We start from the raw sequence: 11000 nt of genomic DNA, 5'->3' as shown, positions 1-11000 counted from the left end.
CCCCCCCCCCCCCCCCCCCCCCCCCCCCCCCCCCCCCCCCCCCCCCCCCCCCCCCCCCCCCCCCCCCCCCCCCCCCCCCCCCCCCCCCCCCCCCGCCCGCCCCGCCCCTTCCCGCTCCCTCCCGCCCCCTCAGAGGCCTGCCCCCGCCCCCTCAGAGGCCCCGCCCCGTCTCACGCAGCATCCCGCTTCCGTCCGGCGGTCCCAGTCTGCGTCGCGCGGCTGCAACGTGGATGAAGCCAGTGAGACTCATGAAGGTGTTCGTCACCCGCAGGATCCCTCCCGAGGGCTGGGCCGCGCTCGCCCGCGCTGAAGAGTAAGGGCCCCGCGCGCCCGCGGCACGCCGAGTCCCCGGGCCGGGCGGGGCTGGGGGAGATGGCGGGGAAGGGGTTGCGGAGCCCGGGACCCCACTGAATCCCCAGCACCCCGCACCCAGGGTGACTCAGCGTCTCCAGGCGCGTCCAGGCGGACTTGGGGCGGTCTCCTGTCACCCCACTTAACTTTTGGTGGGGAGGCCCGGAAGGGCCAGGGACCAGAGGGAGCTGGGACCTTGTGCTTGAGTCTTGGTCGGACTTCCCAACTTGTGCCAGGCCTGGCCGGTCGTGGAGTTTGGGGAGGGTTAAAGAAAGTTCTCTGCGGCCTAGCCTTGTCCGAGCCTGTTGCTTGACGCTGGACCCCGCAACTCCCATGACACGTGCAGTTGGGGGGTGAAAGGAAAGGCCTGCGGGGAGGGGAAGCCTCCCGTGACGCAAGATCCAGGCTGTTAAACCTTTACCCTACCAGGGTCAGGGACCTTGGCAGTCACTGGCCTGATCCCTTTGGACAGTTGGCAGGGGCCTTTCCTGACCCTTAAACTGAAGATTGCATGCCAGTTTTTCAGGTGTTTCGTGTCCATGAACTCTTAATCCTTGCAACACCGTGGAGTTGGTACTGTAATTCCCGTTTTACAGATAAGAAAACTGGGAGAGGTTAATTAAGGGCCTCACCCAGAGTCTCAGGGCTCTGAGTTGGGGGGAGCTGCGATTTGCACTCAGCTCTGTCTGACTGCAGTGTTCACAGGTGTGCACTGCCAATGTCAGGCAGGGAGAAGGTGGGACCCAGTGCCATATGAAAATGAGATTTATTTCGTTCAGTGTAACAAAACCTTTGCCGGGGACCTGTCAGGGACCCTGCACTGAGCAGGAAGGGGGAAGGCAGAAGAAACAATGGTAGTAATGGCCAGAGCCTGCACAGCTTAGCACCGGGTGCCATGCCCATGGAGAGGAGGGTGAGAGGTGGCCTGTGCCAGGGGCTTGGCTGGCCAGGTGCTAAAGCAGGGTGTTCTGGGAGGTGCCAGCAGCCGTCCTGTGTCTTGCCATACTTGATGGCTGCACCGAATTAAACAGCAAGGACTGGGAGGCTGGTGAGCAACCGTGGGAGTGTGCCCGAAAACTCCTCCACACCCCACTGCTTTGCTCTTGTCCTTCCTGGCAGGGTCCAAGTAGAAGACTTCTCCATGGCATGGATTCCCAGGACAGGACATTCAAGCCTCATGTGGGATGGGAACGGCCCACGCCACCCCTGTGTCCCCCCCAACTGGCCAAGAGGCCCCCTGTGAGGGTGACAGAGCTCTTCCCTGCTTTGAGCTAAGAGCTGCCCCTGTGACTTTCTCCTTTTAGTGTGGGCGCTTGTCAGCCCTTGGTGACCTCTACTCAATAGCCTTTTACCCTCAGCCACCCTCTGAGGATAGTTCGGAGGCTGCCACGTACCTGACCCTCACCTTCCTCAGCCAGCCCCAGGCAGCCTGAGGCCAGAGCGAGCAGAAGGCAGTGTTTTCCACTTGGAACTGTAGCCTTGGGAGGCCTTTGGGGAGCCTGGGGGCCCCTGGGGACTCCCCTGCTTCTGAGCAGCCTTTCTTTGGTCTTCAGCTGCGAGGTGGAACACTGGGACTCCGATGAGCCGATCCCCGAAAAGGAGCTGGAACGCAGTGTGGCTGGGGCCCACGGCCTCCTCTGCCTCCTCACCGACCGTGTGGACAAGAAGCTGCTGGATGCCGCGGGTGTGTGCACTCTAGGGAGGATTCCGGGGGTCCAGAAGAAGGGAGGGGACCACTCAGTCAGACCACTCCTGGGATGCCAGGTCCAATTGGCCCTGCAGGGCACCTCGGCTTGCTGCCGCTACCCCATACATCTGCAGCGACCTGCCTGAGTTCTGAAGGCGTTCGCTGCTGTACCAGGCCAGAGGGAACCGTTGTGTGCAGCTCTCTCCGGAACAGGCATTGCTACTCTCCTGGCTGGGATTCAGCGCCCTCCTCCAGCCCTGCCACAGCCTTGCTTTATGATCTCGAGAAAGGCCCTGTCCCTTCTGGGCTCGTTTGTATGCTGTGGGAGGGCCCATCTCAGTGCCACGCTCCAGCAGGGGCCCAGGATGTGTTAACCCCAGCCACAGGCCTCAGCCCTGGGCCAGCGTGAATTTTACCCTCCACAGTTGCGTTAAGGAAAGGTGCAGACTCCGAAGCTGTTGGATGGGAAGAGGCCCTCATGAGTCAGTGCTGAGCCCATCCATGCCCCAGCCTTGGCCCTAGAGCTTTCTGGTGTCCTTCCCTGTGGAGAGGGGGTGAGGGGGTCACACCGCAGCCACTTCTCGATGGACACCTCAAGGTGTCCACAGCAGGGCCCAGGTCTGGTCAGTGGAGTTGGGAGGCTTCACTGGGGGAACAGTTCAGTGGGTAAGAGTGGGGACTTAGTGTCAGAGGCCCCTAGGTGAACCCCAGCCCGGCCACTTGGCAGCTTGTGACTGGGGCAGGCCACTTCACATCCCTGAGCCGAGTCTATGCACTGAGGAGTCCAGGAGGATTGTCAAATCAGTTGAGTAAGATTGTTCAGAATTTTAAGCAAGGAACAGCGATGTCAGCCTTTCCTCTTATTCTAAGAAAATAATATTAAGCAGATGGCCCCCTGATATCTCTGGTGTTGTGGCTTTGAATCCCATGAGGAAGGAGACAAACGATGCTTTTTCTGCACGACAGGAGCCAATCTCAAAGTCATCAGCACAATGTCTGTGGGCGTTGACCACTTGGCTTTGGATGAAATCAAGAGGCGGTAAATGCAGCTTGCACACGCAGAAGGGGCCCGGGGTGAGGGCTGACCCCAGAGCAGGAAGGGGAGCAGAGTATTTATTTGCTCAGCTCCCTCCACCCATCGGTGGGGATGTGAGGTGGCTGCCGATGAAATCTGTCCATGGGGGCGCAGGTCAGTTACGAAAAGCCCGAACGGTCACAAACGGCAGGTAACATCCTTTCTTACTCAGTGTGGTTTTGTGACCATCATAACAACCCCCTGAAGTAGAAAAGGCTAGTATTCTTCTTTCCCTCTTTAGATGAGGAGATTTGGGAAGGCCGAGTAGTTATTTGCCCCGAACTCTGGGCCCTGATCTTCCATCTTCGTGTTCTTCCCAAGAGGGGGATACGCGGAAGGAGGGCTGACCGTTCCCAAGGGCTCATGTACAGCTCGGAGCTTCCCGGCGGGCAGCGCAGAGGGGGGCAGAGCAGCAGCTTGGCGATGTCCCAGAGGTAGACATTGGCGAAGGTGCCTGAGGCCCGTGTTGCCACCAGATCTTTGCTTTGTAGCGGCATCCGTGTGGGCTACACCCCAGATGTCCTGACGGACGCCACGGCAGAGCTCGCTGTCTCCCTGCTGCTCACCACCTGTCGCCGCTTGCCCGAAGCCACAGAGGAAGTGAGGAGGTAATGAGCCCCCGATGGGAAAGCTGTTCCTGAGCGCCCAGTGTCACCTGGCCCGGATGCGATCCCTGCCCCAAGGTGTGCCCCATCTACTGAGGGGGGATCGACTCAGCCAACATCCTGAAGTACAGGGTGGAGCTGAAGAGAAATGTGGGGGAATCGTGGCACGGAAGGGAAATCGTGAGAGGGGAGGATAAGGGAGGGACGGATCCGTTCTGCCTGGTCGGTGGGGAGCAGGGGCAGGAGTGTGGATCAGAGGTTTCACACAAGAAGTAGCAGGTGCACCTCCTCTTGAGCACTTAGGGGAACAGGGCCACCCTCCTTGCTCGGTGTTGCCGGAATCCCACAAGCTCTGAAGCTGAAGGTCGTTTCATAAGTCTTTTGGTAGCAAAACTGGACTGGAAACAACAGGAGGCTATTTGTGATTTTTATTTTTCTCACTTGGTGTAAACATTCATATGTTTTTATTAATTTTTTAAAGTTTATTTATTTTGAGGGAGAGAGAGAGCCTGAGCAGGGAAGGGGCGGGGGGGAGAAAATCCCAAGCGGGCTCCACATTGTCAATGCAGAGCCTGAAGTGGGTCTCGATCTCACAAACCATGAGATCGTGACCTGAACTGAAATCCCAAGTCAGCTGCTTAACCAACTGAGCCACCCAGGCGCCCCATCCCCAGTGGCTTTAAAAAGAAAGAGTCATTCCTGCTGTTTATCCAAAGTGCTGAGTGGCTGTGGATGTGATTTATGCTACTGTGTCCTTTAACCTGGAGAGAAGGCTCTTCTACCCCTAGGGGTTCTGGGTCTGAGAGTTTGCAATGAGCCCTCATCTTTGCCCCAGCCGGGGCCCTCTTACTCCGCCTTCCTCCTCACAGTGGCGGCTGGACCTCGTGGAAGCCACTGTGGATGTGTGGCTACGGACTCTCGCAGAGCACGGTCGGCATCATCGGGCTGGGGCGCATAGGTGAGGCTCCCACCTTCCCACTTGCCTGCTTCAGCAACCGTGGCTTGGTTTGAGGCTTTGGCGCCCCGTGTCTGGATGTTGACAATACTTTGGAAAGGGTGGCCCTAACTGGCTGTTCCCAGTGTACTTTGCATTCAGTAGGGACATCTAATGGATAGACACAGCTTTGTGAAACACAGGCAAAGCCAAAAAAAACAAAAGAAACAAAAACAGGAGTTTGTTAAGAATTTGCTGGGTGATAGAAGCAAGCTGTAAGCATCAGGATTCTGTACGGTGACTGTTCCACACAGAACAGATGAAGGCGGCGACGAAGACGACCACGGCAGTGGGGTTGGGGCCTCTAGGAGGGTTTCCTGTGGGACAGCTCATGCTCCCCCAAACCTGTCTGGAAGGCATTTGATTCCTAAAGCTCTAACTCCGGAACCAGAGGGTCCGGTGGGCGGAGCTTACTTGTGATTCTGCAGACGGGACAGTGGCTCCTGCTTGGAGAAGTCTGGCGTGAAGGCTGTGCTCAGCCAGACAGGCCACTGTCAGCAGTTCTCTGGCATCTGTCTGGCCAGCTAGCAGGGCCTCTTACACAGAGAGTTGCTTGGAGGAACCCACCAGCTTTGGGCCATTTTCTGATTCTGAAAATCCATCAGCCTGAGCCTGGCTCAGTAGCTGCACAAGTGAAAATGTCTTAAAGATTTGGGGTGAGTAGACAGTTAGGCAGTGCCACTGAAAAGTCCTAAGAGGTTTTGGGCTGTGTTAACAGAAGCAGGGGTCCAGAAGAAGAGAGGGGACCACTTGGTCAGACCATTCTTTGGATGCCAGGTCCAGTTCTCAGGGAAGGTTAACAAATGGCCCTCAAGATGGCCAGGACCATGTGAGGATAGCACAAGCCAGCCACAGCCACAGAGGAGCTGTGGGGCTCCCTCCAGATCTCTGCCCCCTCCCCCTCCCCGGGCCTCGTTCACGGGGCCGGCCCAGTTCATGTGGGGAGGATGCTGATGGAAGGGCCAACCTCGTAAGAGCTCCCTGGTCCTGGAGCTGCTGGGTGCTGCTCCTGCCCTCTCAGGGGTTGGGGACAAGCCAGGACTCTCTTTGCTTCCAGGCCAGGCCATTGCTCGGCGTCTGAAGCCATTTGGCGTCCAGAAATTTCTATACACAGGGCGCCAGCCCAGGCCTCAGGAAGCAGCAGAATTCCAGGCCGAGTTTGGTAAGTACAGCCTTGGTTTCCACAGGAGCCCCATCTGTGCCGAGCTGGAGAGGTCTGTTTCTGAGGTGGCAACATTTTGGGGGCAGAGTGCAGGAGCTCCAGGTGTGTCTAGGGCCTGCAGGGTCCCTCAGGTGCTATCCTACCTACCTCTGGACACAGGCCTGGTGAGAGAGCACAGGGACTTATCCAGGCCACACAGTGAGTTCTCTTCATGCCAGAACGCTCCAGGAACACTTGCAGAGTTCCTTGTCACCGCTGTCCATGTCTGGGCAGAGCAGCAGGGATGGTGACAGATGTAAGGAATTGCTGGGAACTCTCACTCACATTTTCTTAATAAACCGGTGAACCCTGTCCCCAGCCGTGTGTCCAGTGGATGCAGCCCCTTGGCACATGCATAGCCTGGTGAGCAGAGGGCAGCTGGGTTTTAGCCATTCCTCACGTGCTTGGTGCACTGCCAGAGCCACCCAGGTCCCACTGTGTGACCTTGACAAGCTCCTGCCTGTCTCTGGCCTCAGTTTCCCCATCTGTGAGACCAGGGGGCTGGACAAATACTGTAATACACCAGAATCCCATGAGTGGCTATTGACTTTGTAGTTATCAGAGGTGTTCAGGTAGAGGCAAGGCCTTCAGGAAGTTTCTTGAGAGTTTCCAATTCAGCAGAAGGAAGCAAGGACCAATTCTGGGCGCCCACCCTTCTGCTGTCTCCACCCTGGGAGCCGGCATCTAATGGAGCCCCTCTCTCCCCAGTGTCCACCCCCAAGCTGGCCGCCGACTCTGATTTCATCATTGTGGCCTGCTCCTTAACACCTGCAACCAAGGGACTCTGCAACAAGGACTTCTTCCAGCAGATGAAAAAGACAGCCGTGTTTGTCAACATCAGCAGGTACGCCGGGGCCCTCTGGCCACCCCGGGGCACCAAGCAAGCCTAGAGGGGGGCTGCCCCTGCTGCTGTGACCCAAGGTTTGCCTCCCCATGGGCTGTTGATAAGACTGCAGGCGGGGCTTGCCATCCCATAAACCAACCCGCCAGCCACTCGGAAAGGTGCCCCAGGCTGGGAGGAAGAGCCGCTGGGGCAGGCCGGGCATGCTGTTCCCAGCAGTACCTCGGCCTGCTCAGGGCTGGCCATGTGGTGGTGGTGGTTCAGGGAGCGGAGGCCCAATAGCGGCGAGGAGCCAGGTACCTTGGGCAGCCTGTGTTCTCTCCCACGAAGAGGTGGATATAAGGATCTTAACAGCCCTTTGGAGGCTGACCTCCCACGACACAGAGTCTGGGTCCGTCTGTCTGAATCAGTGACAGTTTGAATCTTTGGGCTTTTGGGAACAGAGACCCAGACCCAATTTATAAACGTGGATCATCACGGTGTCCCACAGGTGCCTTCAGGCCGCTGGGCATGTTGTGGGGGCAGACCTTCCCTCTCTGCCACTCCAACCCCTTCCTACATGGTGCCCTGTGAACCTGAAGTCAGTGTGGAGTCAAATAAAGGCAAAGGGAGGGATTTCACAAGGCCCCACCACCTCAGAGCTCCCCACTCCAGAGGCCCCTGTAATTCTAAATGTTTAGCCACAAAGGAGGTGACCGGGAGGGGAGCGAGACCTGGAGGAACACCAGGCTCACGCTGATGGCCGGCAGGGTCCCAGCCTCCGTTTACTGAGCACCTGCATGAACCCGGTACCGTGCGGGGTGCTGCGTCATTTTGTACTGTACCGACACTGCTTCGTGTGCGGTATGAAGTCTCCAGCCAACCATTTCTTTACGTCAGTGGCTCAGTCACAGGGGGAAGGCTGCTACTCGGGTGGATGTGGTTAGGAGTACTTTTGCGTCTCTGCCCGCAGTAGGCACGTGCCCGCTGGCATGCTGCGGTGGTTCTCAGCGGGTGCCCGGGGGCCAGCCAGCTCAGAAACACCTGGATGGGGCCCCACATGAATGCAGATGCCAGGCCCTGTCCCTGCGGCAGTGGGTCAGTTAGCACACCTGGGCGGGTGCATTCTCCCTGTTTTCAGAGGAATGGGACACGCTGCCCAAGGCCACGCAGCTGCAAGGTGGCATAGCTGGGCCTCACAGTATTACTACAGAAGGAAGTATCTTATCAGACTTAATTGCTTTAAAAGTCAGTGCCAAGTGTGCCTGGTCAGTGGGAAAATTCATTCTGTGGGTGGTTCTGCCATAAAGGAGACCTGAGTAGAGGAAGCTTCGGGTGCCCACGTCACCCTGTCATTTGTAGGGGAGACGTGGTGAACCAGGACGACCTGTACCAGGCCTTGGCTGGTGGGCAGATTGCTGCTGCTGGACTGGATGTGACAACCCCAGAGCCACTGCCTACAAACCACCCTCTCCTGACCCTGAAGAACTGTGGTGAGAACTGCCAACGTCCCCGTGCAGAGTCACATAGGATTCCAGAAGTCAGGTGGTCTGGAGGTGCTGGGTGCACAGTGCTGGGAGCAGCACTGAGCACAGAGCGACACGCCCCGGACCACGTGTTTATGCTGTGACACTGACACATAATGACGAGGGGAGGGGCCTCCTGAGCTGTGCATCTAGGTCTCTGTCCCTAAAGGAGTGAGTCTAGGTGGTGGGGTGGGGGTGGATTTGTTAAAAGGAAGGGGGTGACTGCGTGTCTTCCATCCATAGCTTGGCATGGGTAAAACCCGTCACTGTAAACCCCCGCGTCCAGTTTAGGTGCGAGGAACTAACAGTGTAATTGCAATTCTGATACGTGTAACTTGTGCCAGTTAGTCTCTCGCCTCCACACCTACTTCTGCGTTCACGATGCGGCAGCTGGGATGCTGCCCGCCTGTTGCTATCGGGCCCGCCAGCCGGTGGCGGCAGGACCTGGCTTCCTCCCACCTTCCCGCGCGGCTGTCTCTGTGAGCAGCACCGGCCCGCGGTGACGCTTCCTGGCCCAGCAGCAGCGATCCCTCTTGTGGCGGCCGGTGAATCTGGTTTGTGGTCCTCCCAGCATCGGCTTAGCCTCTGCGCCACCTGGGAGCTGCAGGCCTCGGGCTGAGTTGCAGGACTGGAGGGGCCTTTCCTCAGTTTTATACAGTTCCACCCTCTCCCTGTCACCCAGCCTAGGGAGGTCACTTCTGGGGTCGCTGTCCTGGATACCTTAGTGCAGTGGCTCTTAAATTTCTATATTCATCAGTCACCTGAAGGGACTGACCAGGCACAGGGCGCTGGGCCACGGGCTTCTGCTCCAGGTCTGGGGTGGGAGCTGAAATACGCGCTTCTCATGGGCTCCCACACCAGTGCTTTGAATAGAGGCTCAAAACCTATATAGGAGTTACAGGATTTTTAAAAGTTATATTGCTTGCACATCTGAAATGTGAAAGACACATGCGGGTTTTCATAAAAGTCCATCTCCTTGTTGTCCATCATCTCAACTAGTGGATGAAGCTCAGCCCGTGCACCATTCCTTTCCAAGCCTTTAAAATGCGACAGGAGTCAGTGCAGTGATCTCTAGAAACTTAAAAGATTCCAGCTGGACTCTCTCCATGTCCGTTGGTGTTTGCTGACCGTAGGGTTTTCTCCATATTCCATGATCTCTCCAGTCCTCTTGAAAAATCCGATCTCCACTTATGTTAGCTTGAATTAGATTTTGCTAAGAACCAAAATAATACAATGCTGCATACTCGCTGAAGTCTTTAGAGATCTCATGTTAATTTTTGTTCCTAGCCTTGATTTTTTACCCTTATTCTTTTCTGTGTATCAGTATTTTTAAGAGTTAAATTTAATTTCAGGTATGTATAAAAAAATAAAAAAAAACTGGGAACTACGCTTTGAGAACCACTGCCTCAGTGTTCTCTTCCCAGCCTCCCCCTTTACTTTACACCTGGTCAGCGTTCTTTATAGTAAGTCCTGTCCAGGTGGCAGGTGTGGTTGCTGTGTACAGACTAATAGAGAACTGCAGGGCCTGAGCCGGTCCCTGTCCTTTATTTACATTCTGGAATGGGAACCCAGAGAGAAGGTTCTTAGCTACCTTCCCCACAGGAAATACTGTCATTATCATAGCCCTTGGAAACCTGGCCCCAGCGTCCACAGCAGGCTGAGAGGAGGAACATGGGTGGCCACGTCTGGGCTGCTGCCCACAGCTGAGACTGTCCCATCCCCGCGAAGCCCGGGAGTGCAGCTCAGTGCCTTAGGTGCTGCTTTGAAAGGTGTTCTTTGGGGACAAGTGACCTCACTTGCTCTGCAGTGGGAGGAGCCAGAGGGAGCTGGTCTGTCCACTGTTCCCTCTCGAGTGACTCGTGTAGATCAGAGGCCATGTGGCACCACGTTCAGGGGCTTGGGTGTGGTCGACCAGCCTGAAACCCCCAAGCTGAACTGGCACCTAGTTTCACCATCTGATATCCAAAGGGCTGGGTCCAGATAGGTTCCACGATGCTCTCTGGGCTCAACATCCTCATATTTAGGACATGAATCTCTCACCACCCTTGCATCTGGGTTTCTGTACCGAGTCCCTATACCGTTACTCTGACAGCCCCACGGAGCAGAGCACATAATGACAAAGAACACTAAGGCGGGTTCTCTTTGTTCTTAGTGGTAATCCCTGGTGGGGAAAGCAGGGCCCACTTTAAGGCTCTTGAAACACCCTTCTTACCACCCTCTCCTCCTCTCCTTTCCAGTGATCCTACCCCACATTGGCAGTGCCACCTACGGGACCCGAAACACCATGTCCTTGTTGGCAGCTAACAACTTGTTGGCTGGCCTGAGAGGGGAGCCGATGCCCAGTGAACTCAAGCTGTAGCCAGACAGGAGTCACGGAGGGCCAGAAGGCCAACGGTGCCCATGGAGTCTGTCAGTGGGCATAGGCTTCATTTGGGCCCAGAGGACGGGAGCCAAGGAAGAAAGTCTGATCCGCTCCGATCCTGCAGAAGGAAGACCGGTGCTGACACATAGGCTGGCCGCTTTTGTGGTTGGAATCATCTGAGCCAAAAGTATGTGGTCCTATTAAAGAATTGTCTGAGAGAAGGTGTGGGTCTCTAAGTGGGAGAAGCTAATACAAGCACCTGCTTCCCTTTCTAAAATCAGGACATCTAGCAGCCTGTGAGTTCTGCCCCCAGCCCTCACCCTCCTCATATGTGAACTATTAGAACCTGTCCACACCACCTTACCCCTCATCTCCTGTT

General features: G+C 56.4%; 1 protein-coding gene across 2 annotated transcripts; it reads left to right on the top strand.

Annotated features, from left to right (window-relative positions):
- Positions 1-177: 177 nt before the first annotated feature.
- GRHPR (glyoxylate and hydroxypyruvate reductase) lies at positions 178-10842 on the top strand. Of its 2 annotated transcripts, XM_029919459.1 has the most exons (9): positions 178-313; positions 1905-2035; positions 3005-3077; positions 3605-3721; positions 4588-4676; positions 5770-5874; positions 6622-6757; positions 8096-8226; positions 10497-10842. In XM_029919459.1, the coding sequence occupies exons 1-9, from the start codon at positions 231-233 to the stop codon at positions 10616-10618; spliced, it is 987 nt and encodes a 328-aa protein (XP_029775319.1). In that variant the 5' UTR covers positions 178-230; the 3' UTR covers positions 10619-10842. The 2 variants fall into 2 exon arrangements, with proteins under 2 accessions (XP_029775319.1, XP_029775320.1); XM_029919460.1 differs by lacking the exon at positions 8096-8226 and having other exon boundaries at positions 179-313.
- The last annotated feature ends 158 nt before the right edge of the window (positions 10843-11000 follow it).

This window comes from Suricata suricatta, chromosome 13 (assembly GCF_006229205.1).
Source record: "Suricata suricatta isolate VVHF042 chromosome 13, meerkat_22Aug2017_6uvM2_HiC, whole genome shotgun sequence".
In the NCBI taxonomy this organism is placed as follows: Eukaryota; Metazoa; Chordata; class Mammalia; order Carnivora; family Herpestidae; genus Suricata; species Suricata suricatta.
The sequence above is the reverse complement of the archived record's forward strand: the minus strand, read 5'-3'. Positions and strand labels throughout refer to the sequence as shown.